At 42.4% G+C, this 24,148-nt stretch overlaps 1 protein-coding gene across 2 annotated transcripts; it reads right to left on the bottom strand.

The window, feature by feature from the left end:
* Positions 1-37: 37 nt before the first annotated feature.
* On the bottom strand, positions 38-22,270 carry LOC106585063 (REST corepressor 3). Of its 2 annotated transcripts, none has more exons than XM_014170827.3 (12): positions 22,034-22,270; positions 21,866-21,922; positions 21,373-21,450; positions 21,212-21,264; positions 20,686-20,847; positions 20,284-20,408; positions 20,119-20,197; positions 13,312-13,533; positions 6,987-7,064; positions 5,599-5,656; positions 5,250-5,494; positions 38-2,724 (listed from the first exon to the last, which is right to left on the bottom strand). In XM_014170827.3, the coding sequence occupies exons 1-12, from the start codon at positions 22,155-22,157 to the stop codon at positions 2,374-2,376; spliced, it is 1,632 nt and encodes a 543-aa protein (XP_014026302.1). In that variant the 5' UTR covers positions 22,158-22,270; the 3' UTR covers positions 38-2,373. The 2 variants fall into 2 exon arrangements, with proteins under 2 accessions (XP_014026302.1, XP_014026312.1); XM_014170837.3 differs by having other exon boundaries at positions 5,427-5,494.
* Positions 22,271-24,148: the final 1,878 nt, after the last annotated feature.

Genomic DNA, 24,148 nt, shown 5'->3' with positions numbered 1-24,148 from the left:
GGAAATGTAATAAGTGGTCAAAAATAACATGCATACATTTAGAAATTTTGAGCACATTGATACTGCTTTTTAATATAACAAATACATTACAACAGAATCATGTAGGCCCTAGGCCTAGTAAGTCAAGACCACCAAGAAGCACAGCTGATATTTTTACATGCATGGCAAAACTGCTTGAATCAACGTTGTTTCCACGTAATTTTAACCAATATAAAACTGATGAATCAACGTGAAACTGACTGTATTTGCAAAAAGTCAACGTAAGGGCATATTTTTTCCCCCCCAACCTTTAACCTAAATCCAATGGCATGGTAACCAAAACTAGATCAACTGATGTCTTTGCCCAGTGTGGAGGTATTATTTACATAAGCCTATGCTTTTTAACTATACTACTTAATTGCATTTGTTTAGAATTATTCCACAGCAGTTACATTGAGGCGTGATGATTTTGGGAAACCATTAAATTGTCAATTAGGCATATCATATGCCTTCCCTGTGGCTCAGTTGGTAGAGCATGGTGTGTGCAACGCCAGGGTTGTGGGTTCGATTCCCACGGGGGGCCAGTATAAAAAAACAAAAAAAATGTATGAAATGTATGCATTCACTACTGTAAGTTGCTCTGGATAAGAGTGTCTGCTAAATTACTAAAATGTAAATAGCCGAAACAATGCTGGATGCTGATAAAATGATAGGCTAAAGTAGACAAATCAATTAAAGGCAAACTATGCAACAATTCCAAATGTCTGTTTTTCATTTAAGTGCTACATTTATAGTTGTATATTTGGGATTGCACTAGTATGCTATATTTTTGGGGCAATATTCATTTCAATTTAAGCAGGCAGGGAAACGTAATAATTTACTATGACAACATAGGACAAAGACAAACCAAATAAATGTACTACAATAGACATGGAATTGAAAAATGTTTGAAAGATGCTTGATTGAAATGCAAGTGCAACGAGAGACCGAAATAATGGCAAGCGAATAGCATAGTAAACACAATGTCATGTATTTTTAAGGCAAAATGCAAGTCCTCAATGTCCATGATTATACTTACTTCTGGCCACATTATTTCCACAGGAAAGGATTAATGACTCAGTGTATTAGTGGTTTAAAGGTAATTTAAGTTCGCATTTCAACATGTTAAAGCTTGTCACCATGTACAGTAGTGAATTGGCCTATTTCTTCCTCCATTCCTTAACAGTGATTAGGCAGAATTTGAGAAATGTTCCAGAAATCTTCCAACCAGGATTTCTGGAGAACATATAACATTTTACGGAATCTTTCAACCCCGAACATGAAGTGGCACTAATTAATTCCCAAAACTTGGTAAAAGAAACTATTGGTCATAGCTGGACAGACAACATAAAACAAAATGTTAGAAATATTTGAATGGATATGTTAGGGACTATGCCACATCTTACACGGGGAATTACTGATAGGCGACTGTTAAAACCACGCTTTTGGATTTAGTTATGATCATCACGGTTTAAAATTAAGCAAACAAATGACACAACTGTACAGAAGTCAAACATTTTGTTCTTCAATATATCTTAAATGAAAATCATTTAAACAAATTCCTGAAAATGTGGCTCACTGACTACAACAATCAATTCACTGACAGTGACATCCTCGTAGCTTAATATTACATTTAAACAAGTTAATTTTATTAACCGGTTCATCATTTTTTTCAATAGGTTTCTTCCAGTTTAGATCAATTCAATCACGTAAATACAGTTGTCCTAGACGTGTAAGAGCACTTACACAATGGTTATTATTATACTGGACATAGGCAAAAATCAGTCAAGTCCATAGCACCGAGTAGAAAAATAAATAATGCTTATATAAAAGATAAACGTCTATATTCGCTCAAAGAACAAATATGCGTTACAGCAAATCAAAGAATCCAACAGAAATATGGCAACGCCACCTTTTCACTAGTTGTGTGTATTGTCCATCATAGTGTCTTCAATATACCTTTTGTTTATATACTACTTGCAAATTTTGCCAGTTTGTAAAATATACATTAACCAGAAGCCAAGAACACTTTCAAAAAGGACCAATGCTTCTAGTAAATCTTTAACATCACCAACACATAACATCTAAGCAAGTCTATTAAAGATGAGTGAATAAAAAAAAGTGATTTCAAATAAATAAAAAAACTAAGACCTAACCTAATATACATCAACTTTAAAAACTTCAACGGTTTTACTTTTCTCATTAATATACATAATTTCCTCATAACAACCAATGATCGACGACCTTCAGGAAAACAACAGATCATTGTCAAGAAAAATACAAGCAAACAAACGACCAAGTAAAAAAAAAAACAACCACGATTTTTCAGTTTTCTTCCTTCGCCATTGGACACACTCAGTGCAGCGTGGAGGAGGACGGCGTCTCCAATGGGATGCCCACCAGGGTGGGGAGTGGCTGGCTGGAGCCTGGGCACCCTGTGGAGGTGGAGACAAGCGGCCGGGGATTGAGGCGCGGGGGCGCGGGGTTGGAGGGCCGGATGAGTGGGGGGGGCTGGTTGAGCACGGGCCGGGGTTGGAGGAAGCGGGCCTGCTGCTGGAGAGGGGGCGGCTGCCTGTGGAGGGCTGGGGTGGCCGGCAGGGAGGGCCGTAGGAGCGGGGGCGGCTGGTTGAGCGAGGTTCCCGACGACGTCACCAGTGTCTGGAAAGTTGCAGCGGGAGAAGGGCCTGACGAGGGGGTCACCTGGCCCTGGAAGAGAGAGGCGTGAGTTGGGATTTCAGACCAAAACACAGATGGGCAATACATTACAGCATACAGTGCATTCGGAAAAGTATTGGGATCCCTTGACTTTTTCCACAGTGTTACATTAGTCTTATTCTAAAATTGATTTAAAAAAAAAAAAATATTCTCCTATCTACACACAATATCTATAATGACAAAGCAAAAACAGGTCTTTAGAATTTTTAGCAAATCTATTAAAAACAAATACTTTATTTACATATTATTCAGACCATAATGAAAAAGCAAAAACAGGTCTTTAGAATTTTTGGCAAATCTATTAAAAACATAAATACTTTATTTACATATTATTCATTAGCCTCCCTATGGCTCAGTTGGTAGAGCATGGTGTATGCAACGCCAGGGTTGTGGGTTCGATTCCCACGGGGGGCCAGTATGGGAAAAAAAAAAAGTATGAAATTAATTGAAATGTATGCATTCACTACTGTAAGTCGCTCTGGATAAGAGCGTCTGCTAAATGACTAAAATATAAAAAATATTCAGACCCTTTGCTAAGAGAATTGAAATTGAGCTCAGGTGCATCCTGTTTCCATTGATCATCCTTGATGTTTTTACAACTTGATTGAGTCCACCTGTGGTAAATTCAATTGATTGTGCTGTTCCAAATCATGTCCACACACCTGTCTATGTAAGGTCTCACAGTTGACAGTGCATGTCAGAGGAAAAACCAAGCCATGAGGTCGAAAGAATTGTCCGTAGAGCTCCGAGACAGGATTGTGTCTAGGCATTGAAGGTCCCCAAGAAAACAGTGGCCTCCATTCTTAAATGAAGGACGTTTGAAACTACCAAGACACTTCCTAGAGCTGGCCGCCAGCCAAACTGAGCAATCGTGGGAGAAGGGCCTTGGTCAGGGAGGTGACCAAGAACCCGATGGTCACTCTGACAGAGCTCCAGAGTTCCTCTGTGGAGATGGTTGTCCTTCTGTAAGGTTCTCCCATCTCTGCAGTCCTCCACCAATCTGGCCTTTATGGTAGAGTGGCCAGACAGAAGCCACTCCTTAAAAGGCACATGAAGCCCCCTTGGAGTTTGCCAAAAGGCACCTAAAGACTCTGACCATTACAAACAAGATTCTCTGGTCTGATGAAACCAAGCTTGAACTCTTTGGCCTGAATGCCAAGCATCACGTATGGAGGAAACCTGGCACCATGCCTATGGTGAAGCAAGGTGGTGGCAGCATCATGCTGTGGGGATGTTTTTCAGCAGCAGGGACTGGGAGACTAGTCAGGATCGAGGGAAAGATGAACAGAGCAAAGTACAGAGTGATCCTTGATGAAAACCTTCTCCACAGTGCTCAAGACCTCAGTCCAACAAGACTATGACCCTAAGCACACAGCCAAGACAACGCAGGAGTGGCTTTGGGACAAGTCTCTGAATGCCCTTGAATGGCCCAACTAGAGCCCGGACTTGAACATGATCAAGCATCTCTGGAGAGACATGAAAATAGCTGTGTTGCGACGCTCCCCATCCAACCTGACAGAGCTTGAGAGGATCTCCAGACAACAATGGGAGAAACTCCAAACACAGGGGTGCCAAGCTTGTAGCATCATACCCAAGGACTCAAGGCTGCACTCGCTGCCAAAGGTGCTTCAACAAAGTACTGAGTAAAGGGTCTGAATACTTATGTAAATGTGATCAGATTTTTATTTTTTTTATAAATTAGCAAACATTTCTAAACCTGTTTTTGCTCTGTCATTGTGGGGTATTGTGTGTAGATTGTAGATTTGTTTTGTCGAGATCGGTGTGGAAGAACTTGACTGGCCTGCACAGAGCCCTGACCTCAACTCCATCGAACACCTTTGGGATGAATTGGAACGCCAACTGTGAGCCATGCCAAATCGCCCAACATCAGTGCCCGACCTCACTAATGCTCTTGTGGCTGAATGGAAGCAAGTCCCAGCAGCAATGTTCCAACATCTAGTGGAAAGCCTTCCCAGAAAAGTGGAGGCTGTTATAGTAGCAAAGGAGGGACCTACTCCATATCAATACCCATGATTTTGGAATGAGATGTTCGACGAGCAGTTGTCCATACTTTTGGTCATGCAGTGTATTTGTATTAGATTATTTTCTATACTGTATAGCATGGTCATCTACCACTGCTTATGAAATAATACTTAGCTACACATCATGCAAGGAGTAAAAGACCATTAGTCAACCACATTCAGATATTCTACAAGTTATCAAGTCAATGGGAAATTTGTAGAATAATAAATTGTGAATTGAAAATGTAGTGTTTTGCATATTTCCCCCCCAGGGTGTGAATGTCCACATGCAACTAACATTGTTAGGAACTGCTTATGACATCTTATGCCCTGATTATAATGTTAAGACACTTTTTTTATGGAGGAATTTTTATGAAACAGTGTTAGGGATTTGTTGGGCCAACTCCCATAGCTAACTATAGCGAAATCACAGAAGGGGTTTCTGGGAAGGTAAAAAAAAAATTGTTTTAGGGGAATAAAGGAACGCTCCACCACCTCCTCCTCCTCTTCGTCCGTACTCTTCCCAGAAGGGGTGTTGGAGCTGTTCTTCCCCTCCTCGCCAGAGGTGGCAGTGTCACCGTTGGGGGTGCCAGTTCCCTGCTCCGCCTCCCACTCCTGCAGCACCTCCTCCAGGTTAAACCGGCGGCGGTAGTTCACAAAGAAGTTCTTTACCTGCCCTACCGTCTTATTACCGATAACGTCGGCAATGGCCTGGAAGTCTTTCCCGTACTTGCGGACACCTGGTGAAACAACAAATATTCTGAAATTGCACAAGGTAAACAGACTGGCGGGCCATGGACAAGAACATTCGCTGACTACAAACGCACAAAGAACGTAGGTTTACCTTGAACTGCCAGAAGCTGTTCGTCTGTTGTCCAGCGGGCATTAACTTTTTGGTTGCACTAGAACAGACAAAGAATACCTGATATTATACACTGAACAAAACAAATGTAACAATTGCAAAGATTTTACTGAGTTACAGTTCATAAGGAAATCAGTTCATTTAAATTAATTAATTAGGGCCTAATCTATGAATTTCACATGACTGGGAATACAGATGTATCTGTTGTCTCAGATAGCTTAAAAAAAAAGTAGGGGCATGGATCAGAAACCAGTCAGTATCTGCCGCGACCACCATTTGCCTCATGCAGCGCGACATCTCCGCATATAGTTGATCAGGCTGTTGATTGTGGCCTGTGGGTGGGTGTGCGAAGTTGCTGGATATTGGCGGGAACTGGAACACGCTGTCGTGGGTGACATGTCTGGTGAGTATGCAGGTCATGGAAGAACTGGGACATTTTTTTAGCTTCCAGGAATTGTTTACAGATCTTTGCGACATGGGGCTGTGCATTGTCATGCTGAAACATGAAGTGATAGTGGTGGGTTGAATGGCAAGATGATGGGCCTCAGGATCTCTTTGCTATCTCTGTGCATTCAAATTGCCATAGATAAAATGCAGTTGTCCGTAGCTTATGCCTGCCCATACCATAACCCCCCACCATGGGGCCCTGTTCACAACGTTGACATCAGCAAACCGCTCGCCCACATGACGCCATATATGCTGTCTGCCATCTGGCCGGTACAGTTGAAGCTGGGATTTATCCGTAAAGAGCGCACTTCTCCAGTGTTCCAGCAGCCATCGAAGGTGAGCATTTCCCCACTGAAGTTAGTTACGATGCCAAACTGCAGTCAGGTCAAGACCCTGGTGAGGACGACGAGTTTCATCAGCTGTCGGGGTGGCTTGTCTCAGACATTTCCGCAGGTGAAGAAGCCGGATGTGGCGGTCCTGGCCTGGTTACACAAGTCTGCAGTTGAGGCCGGTTGGACTTACTATTAAATTCTCTAACACAACGTTGGATGCCACTTATGGTAGAGCAATGAACATTAAATAACCTGGCAACACCTCTGGTGGACATTCCTGCAGTCAGCGTGTCAATTGCACACTCCCTCAACTTGAGACATCTGTGGCATTGTTTTGTGACAACTGCACATTTTAGAGTGGCCTTTTATTGTCTCCAGCACAAGGTGCCCCTGTGTAATGATCATGCTGTTTTAATAAGATTTTCATTTTTTTATTAATTTGTAAACATTTCTACCTGTCAGGTGGATGGATTATTTGGCAAAGGAGAAATGCTCACTAACAAGGATATAAACAAACTTGTGCACACCATTTGAGAAATAAGCTTTGTACTAGGTCCCTTTCTCACTGAAATCTAAACATTTGGCACATACCTCCGGCAGCCTGAAGTCATCAATGCCCGCTTCCATCCTGTGTTTCAGACCACTGTTCAGTTGCTTTGCATTTTGAACCTGTGGGATAAATTCATAGTGCCTTCAGAAAGTACTCACATCCCTTGACTTTATCCACATTTTGTTGTTACAGCCCAAACACAATACCCCATAATGTCAAAGTAGAATTATGTTTTTAGAAATGTTTACAAATTAATAAAAAAATGAAAAGCTGAAATGTCTTGAGTCCAAGTATTCAACCCCTTTTATGTGCCTAATAAGTTGCATGGACTCACTGTGTACAATGTGTTTAACATGTTTATTAAATGACTACCTCATCTCTGTACCCCATACATATACAATTATCTGTAAAGTCGTTCAGTCGAGCAGTGAATTTCAAACAGATTCAACCACAGAGAGGTTTTCCAATGCCTCAAAGGGCACCTACTGGTACATGAAAAAATAAATAAAAATAAAAAACAGACGATGAATATCCCTTTGAGCATGGTGAAGTTATTAATTACACTTTGGATGGTGTATCAATACACCCAGTCACTACAAAGATACAAGCGTCCTTCCTAACTCTGTTGTCGGAGAGGAAGGAAAACTCGGGGATTACAGCATGAGGCCAATAGTGACTTTAAATGGCTGTGATCGGAGAAAGCTGGAGATGGATAAACAACATTGTAGTTACTCCACAATACTAACCTAAATGTCAAGAGTGAGAAGGAAGCCTGTACAGAATTGTTTTCTCAAACATGTGTAATAGTATAGCTTCCGTCCCTCTCCTTTCCCCTACCTGGGCTCGAACCAGGGACCCTCTTCACACATCAACAACTGACACCCATGAAGCATCGTTACCCATCACTCCACAAAAGCCGCGGCCCTTGCAGAACAAGGGGAACAACTACTTCAAGGTCTCAGAGCGAGTGACGTCACCGATTGAAACGCTATTAGCGCGCATCCCGCTAACTAGCTAGCCATTTCACATCGGTTACACTCACCCCCCTTTTGACCTCCTCCTTTTCCGCAGCAACAAGTGATCCGGGTCAATAGCATCAATGTAACAGTATAGCTTCCATCCCTCTCCTCACCCCTACCTGGGCTCGAACCAGGGACGCTCTGCACACATCGACAACTGACACCCACGAAGCATCGTTACAAAAGCCGCGGCCCTTGCAGAGCAAGGGTAACAACTACTTCAACAACTACTATTTTCAACCATGGTGGTGGCTGCATCGTGTTATGGGTATGGTTGTCATCGGCAAGGACTTTTTTTGGAGGTGGATAAAAAGAAACGGAATAGAGCAAAGCACAGGCAAAATCCTAGATCAAAACCTGGTTCAGTCAGCTTTCCAACAGACACTGGGAGATAAATTCACCTTTCAGCAGGACAATAACCTAAAACACAAGGCCAAATATACACTGGAGTTGTTTACCAAGACGACATTGAAAGTTCCTGAGTGGTGTAGTTAGAGTTTTGACTTAAATCAGCTTGAAAATCTATGGCAAGACTTAAATGGATGTCTAGCAATGACCAACTTGACAGAGCTTGAAGAATGTACAATATTTGCATTTCTTTTTTTTTATCTCTTGGACTTACCCAGAAAGACTCACAGCTTTAAAATCGCTGCCAAAGGTGATTAATACGTGTTGAATACATGTATTCAAGAGAATTTAAGAAAAATAAAACACTAACATTCTTCCACTTTGACATGTAAATCATTGACAAAAAATTACAAATCCTTTTTAATCCCACCTTGTAACACAAAATATCGAAAAAGTCAAGGGGTGTGAATCCTTTTCTAAGGCACCGTACATATGCTTAGAACACCACAATGCAGTAAGTAGTGCCGATACACTACATGAACCAAAAGTACATGGACAGTTGCTTGAACATTTCATTCCACAGTCATGGGCATAAATATGGAGTTGGTCCCCCTTTGCTATAACAGCCTCCACTCTTCAGGGAAGGCTTTCCAATAGATGTTGGACCATTGCTGCGGGGACTTGCTTCCATCTAGCCACAAGAACATTAGTGAGGTTGGGCACTGATGTTGGGCGATTAGGCCTGGCATGCAGTCGGCGTTCCAGTTCATCCACAAGATGTTCGATGGGCTCTGTGCAGGCCAGTCACGTTCTTCCACACCGATCTTGACAAACCATTTCTGTATGGACCTCGCTTTGCACGGAGGCTAGATCAAGCTGAAACAGGAAAGGGCCTTCCCCAAACTGTTGCTACAAAGTTGGAAACACAATCAACTAGAAGGTAATGGTGTGCTGTAGCGTTAAGATTTCCTTTCACTGGAACTAAGGGGGCTAGAGCCCGAACCATGAAAAACCCCAGACCGTTATTCCTGCACCAAACTTTACAGTTGGCACTATGCATTGGGGCAGGTAGCTCCTGGCATCCGCCAAACCCAGATTCGTCCGTCGGACGTGAAGTGTGATTAATCACTCCAGAGAACGCGTTTCCACTGCTCCAGAGTCCAATGGCGGCGAGCTTTACACCATTCCAGCCGATGCTTGGCATTGCGCATGGTGATCATAGGTTTGTGTGCGGCTGCTTGGCAATGGAAACCCATTTCATAAAGCTCCTGACAAATAGTTATTGTGCTGACATTGCTTCCAGAGGCAGTTTGGAACTCGGTAGTGAGTGTTGCAACTGAGGACAGATGAATTTGACGCGCTTCAGCACTCGGCAGTCCCGTTCTGTGAGCTTGTGTGGCCTACCACTTCGCGGCTGAGCTGTTTTTGCTCCTAGATGTTTCCACTTCACAATAACAGCGCTTACAGTTGACCGGGGCAGCTCTAGCAGGGCAGAAATTTGATTAACTAAATTGTTGGAAAGGTGGCATCCTATGACGGTGCCACGTTGAAAGTTACTGAGCTCTTCGGTAAGGCCATTCTACGGTGAATGTTTGTCTATGGAGATTGCATGGCTGTGCTCGATTTTATACACCAGTCAACAATGGGTGTGGCTGAAATAGCCAAATCTACTAATTTGAAGGGGTGTCCACATTTGTGTATATATACAGTACCAGTCAAAAGTTTGGACACACCTACTCATTCAAGGGTTCTTCTTCATTTGTACTATTTTCTACATTGTAGAATAGTGAAGACATACAAACTATGAAATAACATATGGAATCATGTAGTAACCAAAAAAAGTGTTCAACAAATCATAATATATTTTAGATTCTTCAAATAGCCACCATTTGCCTTGATGACAGCTTTGCACACTCTTGGCATTCTCTCAACCAGCTTCATGAGGAATGATTTCAATTAACATGCGTGCCTTGTTAAAGTTAATTTGTGGAATTTCTGTCCTTCATGCGTTTTGAGCCAATCAGTTGTGTTGTGACAAGGAAGGGGTGGTACAGTGCCTTGTGAAAGTATTCACCCCCCTTGGCATTTTTTTGGGGGGGGGGGTTTGTATCATTTGATTTACACAACATGCCTACCACTTTGAAGATGCAAAATGTTGTTTTTTTTTTGTGAAAGAAATAAGACAAAAAAAATAGAGAACTTCAGCGTGCATAACTATTCACCCCCCCAAAGTCAATACTTTGTAGAGCCACCTTTTGCAGCAATTACAGCTACAAGTCTCTTGGGGTATGTCTCTATAAGCTTGGCACATCTTGCCACTGGGATTTTTGCCCATTCTTCAAGGCAAAACTGCTCCAGCTCCTTCAAGTTGGATGGGTTCTGCTGGTGTGCAGCAATCTTTAAGTCATACCACAGATTCTCAACTGGATTGAGGTCTGGGCTTTGACTAGACCATTCCAAGACATTTAAATGTTTCCCCTTAAACCACTCGAGTGTTGCTTTAGCAGTATGCTTAGGGTTATTGTCCTGCTGGAAGGTGAACCTCCGTCCCAGTCTCAAATCTCTGGAAGACTGAAACAGGTTTCCCTCAAGAATTTCCCTGTATTTAGCGCCATCCATCATTCCTTCAATTCTGACCATTTTCCCAGTCCCTGCCAATGAAAAACAACCCCACAGCATGATGCTGCCACCACCATGCTTCACTGTGGGGATGGTGTTCTCGGGGTGAGGAGAGGTGTTGGGTTTGCGCCAGACATAGCGTTTTCCTTGATGGCCAAAAAGCTCAATTTTAGTCTCATCTGACCAGAGTACCTTCTTCCATATGTTTGGGGAGTCTCCCACATGCCGTTTGGTGAACACCAAACGTGTTCGCTTATTTTTTTCTTTAAGCAATGGCTATTTTCTGTCCACTCTTCCGTAAAGCCCAGCTCTGTGGAGTGTGCGGCTTAAAGTGGTCCTATGGACAGATACTCCAATCACCGCTGTGGAGCTTTGCAGCTCCTTCAGGTATGTTTTTGGTCTCTTTGTTGTCTCTCTGATTAATGCCCTCCTTGCCTGGTCCGTGAGTTTTGGTGGGAAGCCCTCTCTTGGCAAGATTGTCGTGGTGCCATATTTTTTCAATTTTTTAATAATGTATTTTATGGTGCTCCGTGGGATGTTCAAAGTTTCTGATATTTTTTTATAACCCAACCCTGATCTGTACTTCTCCACAACTTTGTCCCTGACCGGTTGGGAGAGCTCCTTGGTATTCATTGTGCCGCTTGCTTGGTGGTGCCCCTTTCTTAGTGGTGTTGCAGACCCTGGGGCCTTTCAGAACAGGTGTATATATATACTGAGATCATGTGACAGATCATGTGACACTTAGATTGCACACAGGTGGACTTTATTTAACTAATTATGACTTCTGAAGGTAATCGGTTGCACCAGATCTTATTTAGGGGCTTCATAGCAAAGGGGGTGAATACATATGCACGCACCACTTTACCATGTTTAAAAAATATATTTTTTCATTTCACTTCACCAATTTGGACTATTTTGTGTACGTCCGTTACATGAAATCCCAATAAATTCAAATTACAGGTTGTAATGCAAGAAAATAGGAAAAACTCCAAGGGGGATGAATACTTTTACAGGGCACAATATACAGAAGATGGCCCTATTTGGTAAAAGACCAAGTCCATATTATGGCAAGAACAGCTCAAATAAGCAAAGAGAAACGACAGTCCATCATTACTTTAAGACATGAAGGTCAGTCAATGTGGAAAGTTTCTTCAAGTGCAAAAACCATCAAGCGCTCTCATGAGGACCGCCACAGGAAGGGAAGACCCAGAGTTACCTCTGCTGCAGAGGATAAGTTCATTAGAGTTACCAGCCTCAGAAATGGCAGCCCAAATAAATTCAGAGTTCAAGTAACAGACACATCTCAACATCAACTGTTAAGAGGAGATTGCATGGATCAGGCCTTCAAGGTAAAATTGCCGCAAAGAAACCACTAAAGGATACCAATAAGAAGAAAAGACTTGCTTGGGCCAAGAAACACGAGACCAGTATGACCAGTGGAAATCTGTCCTTGGTCTGATGAGTCCAAAGTTTAGATTTTTAGTTCCAACTGCTATGTCTTTGTGACGCAAAACAGGTGAACGGATGATCTCTGCATGTGTGGTTCCTACGTGAAGCATGGAGGATAGGAAGTGTGATGGTGTTGGGGTGCTTTGCTGGTGACACCATCAGTGATTTATTTAGAATTCAAGGCACACTTAACCTGCATGGCTACCACAGCATTCTGCAGTGATTCGCCATCCCATCTGGTTTGCCCTTAGTGGGACTTATTCGTTTTTCAACAGGAGAATGACCAAAACACACCCACAGGCTGTGTAAGGACTATTTGACCAAGGAGAGTGATGGAGTGCTGCATTAGATGACCTGGCCTCCACAATCACCCAACCTCAACCCAAGTGAGATGGTTTGGGATGAGTTGGACCGCAGAGTGAAGGAAAAGCAGTCAACAAGTGATCAGCATATGTGGGAACTCCTTCAAGACTGTTGGAAAAGCATTCCTCATTAAGCTGGTTGAAAGAATGCCAAGAGTGTGCAAACTGTCAAGGCAAAGTGTGGCTACTTTGAAGAATCTCAAATATAAAATATATTTAGATTTGTTTAACACCATTGGTTACTACATGTTATTTCATAGTTTTCATGTTTTCACTATTATTCTACAATGTAGAAAATAGTCAAAATAAAGAAAAACCCTTGAATGAGTAGGTGTGGCCAAACTTTTATATATATATATCTTGTGTATTTATCTTTTACTTTCAGGATACAGCCAAAGATTCTTAAGCACTAAGGCGGCAGGTAACCTAGCGGTTAAGAGGACGTTAATTGCTCCTATACGTGTAAGTTGCTCTGGATAAATTACTAAAATGTACTGTGAAAAAGCCTCAACTCAACACCTTGAGGACCCAGGTTGCCCTGCATTGAGACCAGAATCCCCAACGCTCACCTGTCTTTTGAGGCCCACCAGCTCCATGTCCAGCTGCCGAAGGACGGTGTTGGCAGCGCTGGAGCTGCACGACACTGCCACCACATCCTCCTGGGTCAGATACATGCCCTTGGGCGGCCGGCACTTGGAACGCTGTGAGTGGTGCCGGTGCATGAGCGTCAGGTGCTCCCGTCGGCCGAGCCCAATCTTGGAGGAGCTCAGGGGCTGGGGCTCCGTGTGGCTCTGGAAAGGCGTGGGTAAACTTTCTATTAGCTGTCACAACTGTTCGTAACATCTATTGGGTCATTGTTAGGACATATGACATGACAACTGGGAGAATATTTTAAGAGGTATAATAAAAGGAAACGCCGCACACTGCTGTTCATGCTCCCAGGTGATTTTATTGATACGTTTCGACTCTTCGGTGTTCATCAGGCATCAATGAAAAATCACCTGGGAAGATGAAGAGCAGTGTGGCGCTCTCATTTTAATTGGTAATGAGTTCACCTATAACTGACGCACCTGCAAAAAAGTACCTGGATGTGTGGATTTTCTGAAGCTTTTGCAAGTTCAAAGAAGTGCCATATTAAAGTGAGACTCAGCGATATGAAGTTGCCATGAGCAGCACCATTGATATTCAGATGAGCGCAATGCAAGACTGTGCTCTCACAGTATCAGAGTATCTGCACATATGCATGGTAGAGTCCTGCACGGAGAGAGACCCGAACCCATCCCCGCCACATCAATTCCGAGCCCCATCCGATATCAAGTTAGATTTTTTTCCGCAACACGACCCGCCAGCATAGAATTGTTCCAAGAGCCGATCTATGACACGCCAAATAACATCAATTTATTTAAAAAAAATTATGACCAGAGTATTAGGCCATTTCATGATAAGCTGTAGACCACACTATCTACCAAGAGAGTTTCTGTATTTTTCGTAGCTGTCTGCATACCACCACAGACAGATGCTGGCACTAAAACCGCAACTCAATGAGTTGTATAAGGCCATAAGCAAACAGGAACATGCTCATTCAGAGCCGGCACTCCTAGTGGAAAGGGACTTTAATGCAGGGAAACTTAAATCAGTTTTACCTCATTTCTATCAGCATGTTAAATGTGCAACTAGAGGGAAAAAAGTCTAGACCACCTTTACTCCATACACAGAGACAAGTACAAAGCTCTCCCTCGCCCTCCATTTGGCAAATCTGACCATAATTCTATCCTCCTGATTCCCGCTTACAAGCAAAAATTAAAGCAGGAAGCACCAGTGACTCGGGCTATAAAAAAATGGTCAGATGAAGCAGATGCTAAATTACAGGACTGTTTTGCTGGCACAGACTGGAATATGTTCCTGGATTCTTCCGATGGCATTGAGGAGTACACCACGTCAGTCACTGGCTTTATCAATAAGTGCATTGAGTGACTCTACGTACAGTGGGGAGAACAAGTATTTGATACACTGCCGATTTTGCAGGTTTTCCTACTTACAAAGCATGTAGTGGTCTGTCATTTTTATCATAGGTACACTTCAACTGTGAGAGACGGAATCTAAAACAAAAATCCAGAAAATCACATTGTATGATTTTTAAGTAATTAATTTGCATTTTATTGCATGACATAAGTATTTGATACATCAGAAAAGCAGAACTTAATATTTGGTACAGAAGCCTTTGTTTGCAATTACAGAGATCATACGTTTCCTGTAGTTCTTGACCAGGTTTGCACACAATGCAGCAGGGATTTTGGCCCACTCCTCCATACAAACCTTCTCCAGATCCTTCAGGTTTCGGGGCTGTCACTGGGCAATACGGACTTTCAGCTCCCTCCAAAGATGTTCTATTGGGTTCAGGTCTGGAGACTGGCTAGGCCACTCCAGGACCTTGAGATGCTTCTTACGGAGCCACTCCTTAGTTGCCCTGGCTGTGTGTTTCGGGTCGTTGTCATGCTGGAAGACCCAGCCACGACCCATCTTCAATGCTCTTACTGAGGGAAGGAGGTTGTTGGCCAAGATCTCGCGATACATGGCCCCATTCATCCTCCCCTCAATACGATGCAGTCGTCCTGTCCCCTTTGCAGAAAAGCATCCCCAAAGAATTATGTTTCCACCTCCATTCTTCACGGTTGGGATGGTGTTCTTGGGGTTGTACTCATCCTTCTTCTTCCTCCAAACACGGCGAGTGGAGTTTAGACCAAAAAGCTATATTTTTGTCTCATCAGACCACATGACCTTCTCCCATTCCTCCTCTGGATCATCCAGATAGTCATTGGCAAACTTCAGACGGGCCTGGACATGCGCTGGCTTGAGCAGGGGGACCTTGCGTGCGCAGCAGGATTTTAATCCATGACGGCGTAGTGTGTTACTAATGGTTTTCTTTGAGACTGTGGTCCCAGCTCTCTTCAGGTCATTGACCAGGTCCTGCCGTGTAGTTCTGGGCTGATCCCTCACCTTCCTCATGATCATTGATGCCCCACGAGGTGAGATCTTGCATGGAGCCCCAGACCGAGGGTGATTGACCGTCATCTTGAACTTCTTCCATTTTCTAATAATTGCGCCAACAGTTGTTGCCTTCTCACCAAGCTGCTTGCCTATTGTCCTGTAGCCCATCCCAGCCTTGTGCAGGTCTACAATTTTATCCCTGATGTCCTTACACAGCTCTCTGGTCTTAGCCATTGTGGAGAGGTTGGAGTCTGTTTGATTGAGTGTGTGGACAGGTGTCTTTTATACAGGTAACGAGTTCAAACAGATGCAGTTAATACAGGTAATGAGTGGAGAACAGGAGGTCTGTGAGAGACAGAATTCTTACTGGTTGGTAGGTGATCAAATACTTATGTCATGCAATATAATGCAAATAAATTACTTAGAAATCATACAATGTGATTTTCTGGATTTTTATTTTAGATTCCGTCTCTCACAGTTGAAGTGTACCTATGATACAAATTACAGACCTCTATATGCTTTGTAAGTAGGAAAACCTGCAAAATCGGCAGTGTATCAAATACTTGTTCTCCCCACTGTACATACCCCAACCAGAAGCCATGGATTACAGGCAACATTCGCACTGAGCTAAAAGGGTAGCGCTGCCGCTTTCAAGGAGGGACTAACCCGGAAGCTTATAAGAAATCCCGCTATGCCCTCCGATGAACAATCAAACAGGCAAAGCGTCAATACTGGACTAAGATCGAATCGTGCTACACCGGCTCCGACGCTCGTCGGCTGTGGCAGGGCTTGTAAACTATTATAGACTACAAAGGGAAGCACAGCCGAGAGCTGCCCAGGGACACGAGCCTACCAGATGAGCTAAATAATTTCTATGTTCGCTTCGAGGCAAGTAACACTGAAACATACATGAGAGCATCAGCTGTTCTGGATGACTGTGTGATCACGCTCTCCGCACCTGATGTGAGTAAGACCTTTAAACAGGTCAACATTCACAAGGCCGTAGCGCCAGACGGATTACCAGGACGTGTACTCCAAGCATGCGCTGACCAACTGGCAAGTGTCTTCACTGACATTTCCAACCTCTCCCTGTCTGAGTCTGTTATACCAACATGTTTCAAGCAGACCACCATAGTCTCTGTGCCCAAGAACACTAAGGTAACCTGCCTAAATGACTACCGACCCGTAGCACTCACGTCTGTAGCCGTGAAATGCTTTGAAAGGCTGGTCATGGCTCACATCAACACCATTATCCCAGAAACCCTAGACCCACTCCAATTTGCATACTGCACCAACAGATCCACAGACTCCACACTGCCCTTTCACGCCTGAAAAAAAGGAACACCTATATGAGAATGCTATTCATTGACTACAGTTCAGCATTCAACACCATAGTGCCCTCAAAGCTCATCACTAAGCTAAGGACCCTGGGACTAAACACCTCCCTCTGCAACTGGATCCTAGACTTCCTGACGGGCCGCCCCCAGGTGGTAAGGGTAGGTAACACCACATCCACCACGCTGATCCTCAACACGGGGGCCCCTCAGGGGTGCATGCTCAGTCCCCTCCTGTACGCCCTGTTCACTCATGACTGCACGGCCAGGCACGACTCCTACACTATCATTAAGTTTGCTAACGACCCAACAGTGGTAGGCCTGATCACCGACAACGTTGAGACAGCCTATAGGGAGGTCAGAGACCTGACCGTGTGGTGCAAGGACAACAATCTCTCCCTCAACGTGATCAAGACAAAGGAGATGATTGTGGACTACAGGAAAAGGAGGACCGAGCACACCCCAATTTTCACCAAGTTCCTTGGCGTCCACATCACTAACAAACTAACATGGTCCAAGCACACCAAGACAGTCATGAAGAGGGCACGACAAAATCTATACCCCTTCAGGAGAATAAAAAGATTTGGCATGGGTCCTCATATCTTCAAATGTTTTACAGCTGCACCATCGAGAACATCTGACGGGTTGCATCACTGCCTGGTATGGCAACTGCTCGGCCTCCGACCGCAAGGCACTACAGAGGGTAGTGCGTACGGCCCAGTACATCACCAGGGCCAAGCTTCCTGCCATCCAGGATCTCTATACCAGGCGGTGTCAGACGAAGGCCCAGAAAATTGTCAAAGACTCCAGTCACTCTAGTCATAGACTGTTCTCTCTGCTACCAAACGGAAAGCGGTACCAGAGCGCCAAGTCTAGGTCCAAGAAGCTTCAAACAGATTCTACCCCCAAGCCATAACACTCCTGAACAGCTAATCAAATGGCTACCCAGACTATTTGTGTTGCCCCCCTCCCCTCTTCTATGCTGCTGCTACTCTGTTATTATCTATGCATAGTCACCTTAATAACTCTACCTACATCTACATATTTCTCAATTACCTCGACATCGGTGCCCCGCACATTGACTCTGTACCGGTACCCCTGTGTATAGCCCCGCTATTGTTATTTACTGATGCTCTTTAATTATTTGTTATTCTTATCTCTTACTTTTTTTTTTGTATTTTCTTAACTGCATTGTTGGTTAAGGGCTTGTAAGTAAGCATTTCACTGTAAGGTCTACACCTGTTGTATTCGGCGCATGTGACAAATAAAATGTAATTTGGTTTCCCTTCCCTGCATGAAAGAATTTGTCTGCATGTCTATTAAACATTTGGATAAAAGGAAACCATGCCATGAATTAAGAACGATAGCCTTAACTTATTTTCTTAATGCGTGCACATTGACAATTGAAATCGCTTTGAAAAAAGCCTTATAATTAGCCTTCTTACCTAATTAAAGCCTATAGGCGACATAACGAAACAATACCTTTACATTCAATATTGTTTAGATAATCAAATTGTTTAATTGAAACAAATAAACAATTCCCAGAATCGAATAAGCTATAGGCTGCAAAAATATATCCTACATTTATTTAGTAGGTTTAGACTTTATATAGCCTGCGTATGGTCTAAATGAACAAAAGCCTGAATAATTGTAGTAATTCATTGATAATTAACTGAATTATCGTAAACAAATACCTGCTTGCACTTTGCAGGCTGTGTGTCCATCTACTGGGTGGTTGTCCTCCTTGTCCACAATGACTACAAAATCCTTCCAAACCGGGGATTTCACTCGCGGAGCACCTGTTTCCACGATGGTGTAATCCACCATCATTACCTTTCTTTCCATTTCTCCTGTTACTTTAGCCATTTTTGCGTGAGCTAGGAGTCAGGGAAAATAAACTTGCGTGGTGGAAGGAAACGTAAGGTCAGCACGTGGACAAATTAGGAACGTTTCAACAACACACAAATAATGAATAGTTCCCTGCTCCATTCTCGCTGTGTGGCTGGTAGCCTAGACTATGTCTGGCTCACCGCTCACATAATGGAAATCGCAACAATTCAACAAGCCCCTGGGTTTGTAAAAAAAAAAGGTTGATTTAAAACTTTTGACCTGCAATATAATTGTTCTGAACTGCGATCCAACCCACGGGTTGAAAGACTTTTCATTCCACCTGCCAGAAATGTTTTTTTGCGGGTCAACAGTGAGTATCCAACCCGATGCAGGATTCTAGTGCATGGGTGTGCTTCTCACTGCTACAACGTAATAGCTATGGAACCAAAACTGTGTAAAAGTTTATTCTCGTGCTTCAAACGCTCTTTGTTGTTGTGGAAATCGGCCCTGTTGCGTTTACTTTATGCATCGCTTACTGTACATTTTTTGTGTGACCTTTGTTACTAACCCAATAACTAGCCTACGGATATTGTTGCACTCGCTTTATCCAGTGGTCCTAGGCCTAGTTACATGGTCTGTAACCTGAATGTGTGCATTTGTGAGAAATCAGCATTGGAGGACCGTGTTGGATGCACATGTGCCCAGGGAGACATCAATCTTATCTTGGTCCAGGGCTAGCTATGTCTCTCTTGACCTCGTGGTCATCCAAGTGGATTATCATTTGTTCAGATGGTGACGAAAATACATGCATTCAAAAAGGAAACCACAAACAAGTATGACTAAACTAAAGATTCAAAACTAAACGAAAGGCCTCTAGGCCACCAAACCAACTAGCAACCTCACAGCTTGCAAGCTGGGACACTGACAGATGATCATCCTTAATTCGCAGCACCTGACTCGCTTATCAAGCAGGCTCAATACCTGGACAAGGTTACTGCCACCTGGGGATGGAGTGTGGAAGTGTATCCTGGATAGTGTTTGTCTACTGTATATCCTAACACTAACCTTCCCGCTCACATCATAACACCTTGCATTTTATTTCACTATTTTCTTTGGCGTCTGTCTACGATACTACTCATTGTAAGTGAATGCTAGTCAGATTACTTTTTGATATATCCCAACTGCCATTCCATCAGTTTAAATTCTAAAGTTTAGATAACGTACCTCTTTTTTCGTCTCCTTGGTGGGGTCATAATCGCTATCGTTTGCTTCGATGGGGTTGGCCTCCTCCATTTCTTCATCACTAATGTCAAGAAACGCAAATCATTATTGGATTCCGACCACTTGGAATTTCACAGACAGTAGTAAAAGCCGAGCTACAACTCTTACCTTTCATCGTGGGCATTTCGGTTTGCCAGCTTTCTGGCCTGGCGGTCCATCAGGCTGGTTCTGGACCGGGTCTTCTTCCAGGAGTAGTAATACTTCACAAGGCTGGATATGGATTTGTCTGGTAACTACAACAGATGAGAAAATGGTACCAATCGATCATTTATACTTACATTAAAGCCGGGATTCAATCAAAGGCGCGTTGTCGACAAGCGCACTGCACTGTCGACAATGCGCCTTTTAAAAGCAATCGTTCACAGAGGTTGCATTCGGATGTCGGCTCAAGTGTAAATTACCTTAAATTCAACTGCAATATTCATCCAGACTGCTTGTGTATGTTTGTATGAATAGTATACAGACACACATTCAAGTAAAAGATGCTGTATATTAATATATGTATGTTACCATTTGTTGAATCCTGTGGAAGCTTTTTCCGTGGAAGCTGAAGGCTTGTTCGAACAGCACCTTATCCTCCACGGTCCACTCGTCGGGGAAGGGGGTGAAGTTGGGCAGGTCTGCCAGGGACTTCTCAATGTTGTGTTTGTGCCAGAACAGCATGCCCAATGCCTGTGGGGGACAGCAACGAGTGGAATCTACTGAGAATGGACACCAGGCAGGTCTATGGGGCTTCACAAAGCCAGAAATGCTTGAGCATCAGAACTAGAATAGGTAGAGTAGGTATTCCCCTAAATAACACTTGAATATGTTATTTTTAAGTATGTCGTGGTAGTTTATTAATACATTGTGGGTCAAATTTACTGAGCTTTCACACAGTTGTACATTTTAGGCCTGTCGGGGGGATTGGAAAATGTTAAAATTGGGAATATGCTTCAATAAGTTTTTCATATGATTTTGAAAAATAAGGTGGATTCTCTGCATTGGTGAAAAAGCTTAGTAAAAGTGGCCCTAATAATCCTAAAAGCAGACATACCTGCTCAACATTATATCCATGCTTCTCTTTTGCAATGGCAATATATTCATCCACTGTGGGGAAAAATCATAGTTTAATTAAACTACTTATAAATATTTTTGTAAAATCAACTTTTAGTTGTCTTTAGAAATAAGATGCTTGTGAAATCCAAACGGACTTACATTTTGGGTCGACAATGGTGTGATATGGAGACCACACCAACATTCCCCCACTATCTTTATCACTGTACTTGGTAGAACCTACAGAAAAATATATAATTACATAATTAGAAAAAACACATTTTCATATAGTGTAATTTCATGTTATTTAACAGCCTAATTAAAGCAATACATGCAGGACTAAAGAGGCTGCTTTATTGTTGTTAATATTGTTTAGATAGCAACAAAAAGCCAATTCAGTTGAAGGAGACCAATAGCAGCCTAGCATGGGCAAGTATAGCCTCGGAATAGAAATGTGTTTCAAAACGCTTCTATAAACCAAACATGGACAACATCTTTCAATGGGCCCATAATTCTCAACACATCTGGCTCAATTCTGAAATAAAAGACTACTGACTATGGGTTGTAAAGTAAGAAGGTTCATTTAAATGTACTGTCATAACCTAGACCGAGGCTACCACCAGAATACAGTCAGGTAGATCAAGCATAACCTTACCAGGATCAAATTCTGGTATATTGGCTTGATAATCGGATCCCACACGCATTCCGACATCTGCAATTAGGAAAAATGTGTATAACACATTAATAGACACCTTTTCTGTTTTTCGCGTTCAAAATAATACATGCACAGTGTGACATGCAAAAGGAGTGTTCGAGGCTATACCGTGCTCGTCGTCACTGCCGCTCTCATCAGAAAAATGTCCATTCGATGCATTTGAAGGGCTTTTTGTTCCGTTAGAGCGTCCCTTTCCGAGATACTCCGACCCTTTATCCATCATCCCAGGCATTTTTACGTATCTTTGTGGGTTCTCCTCTGGAGAATACCTAATATAACCATGCAATGTATATTTTTTCACAGACTGTCTTTTCAATAACTCCCACAGCTACGCAGCTGTGACACTGTGCCACAGTCCAGTATTAATCCACCTTTTTTTTTTTTTTTTTAGCTTATTATGGTTTTACAAAGATATATAAAAAACATTGTTCAAGCCTGTTCCTGAGTCTGATATTGGTTGTTTTTAGTGTAATTCACACGACTTGTATCTGTTCAGACATGCAGGATTTGAATATTTAAAATCAGAAAGAACTAATTCGTCTAGCGGAAGGACTTTTACGCACTTGCTTATATGAAGCCGAACTGCGGCTCTGCGTGCGCCGGTGAAAATGGAGTTGTCTACAGTCACGCTCCGTAGACGAATAGGCTACAACAATATCATTTGTTACAATTTCTTACACATAATATAGGCTACGTCTGTTTGGACACGTTGGATGCGTTTTGTAAAGCCAATATAGAACCCGAGGCTCTTTTTTTTTAAAGAAGCGTCTTTATTCACAGAAGCGGCTACACAGCTTTTCAGCATTTCAACGTAGGCTATTTTTGACTTGAATTTTTTGCAAATATAAACAACTCTACGTTTGCAATGATGGCCCCATATTAGGCTAATGAGAAGTAGAGGAATATAGCCCAACTGTACAAAATAAAATAACCTGTCGTTTGGGTAGCCACTTTTTATTCTGAACATTGTCCTTGGTTTGCCAGCAGATGGAGACAAAAGACCACTAGCCTATTTCGAGAGATCCCACAATTAATGAATTGTTTATTTGGTTTTTCGAATGTAATTTATTGATTTGGAAGTATAAGCCTATTAAATGTTTACTAGGTATATGTAATTGACTTATGTCCGTGTGAGTGATGAGTGGTGACTTTGAGAGCGTTTGGAGATGGTTTTGACCATTTAGGTATCCAAAATGAGTACGGGCCTAATTAACTGAAAATGTCAGTAGGCTATCCCTCCCAATCCACATTGGTAGACCTCATTCCATTATCCTCTGCCTAGTCTATGAACTAAACTATGGATACAATGGTTGGTAAAAAACACAAAGCCCTTTAGATGGTCAGTGAAGATGGACCCCAGCAGTTTGCTATGAAGGAGGCAAACTGGATATGAATAAAGATACAAATATGGATAAAGAATAAAGAAATGCCTATATCTTCAATTTATTAGGCAGGCCACTGTAGTGTACCTAATATGAGCTGCATTTCTGTACAAAATAGTCTTGCTCACATGTAAATAACTGTAATGTAGGCTTACATCTATTCATTGGCAAAAACATAATATTGGGGGGGGGGGGATAAGTGCACTATGCCACTTGGCAGAGGCCATAGTTCAATCACATACAGATAAACTGTTTACCCAAGATCAGGGGTCTTTTGTCACATAACATAATAATTTATGTAATTTCGCCATGATACCTATGCTACAACTCTCTTCAATCTGAGTAAGCCCTATAGAATGAGTTAATCAATGGTGCCATATTGAACTCGGGGAAACCACTAGGACTAACTGAACAAAAAATATTGTAATCAGATTACAGATGCTTTTTAAAAACTAGATTACTTCTAAATTCAGAAATTACTTTTAAATTCATAAAGGATGTTTTTGGGGAAAAAAACACTGACACCTTTGTTGTCTCAATGACATTCAAGGCCGTTTTGAAAAAAGTTTTTAAACTTGTTCCACAAGTCAGCGACCATTATGATGACACACCAAATGCGTTTGATGGATCCTTTTTGTCTTATTCTAAAACAATTTTGGTATTTGTTTCATCCGTCCATTGTTGATATAGTCCCAAAATGTTTTGCATGTCAGCAATCAAGTTTTAATGATATATAACTTTCAAAATACAGAAATACAGCCAGTATGATGCATTTCGCATGATGCAAAACATTTTGGGACTATATCAACAATGGACTGATGAAACAAATACCAAAATTGTT

This window comes from Salmo salar, chromosome 02 (genome assembly GCF_965601325.2).
Source record: "Salmo salar chromosome 02, fSalSal1, whole genome shotgun sequence".
NCBI lineage: Eukaryota > Metazoa > Chordata > Actinopteri > Salmoniformes > Salmonidae > Salmo > Salmo salar.
This window is presented reverse-complemented; position numbering and strand designations above follow the sequence as displayed.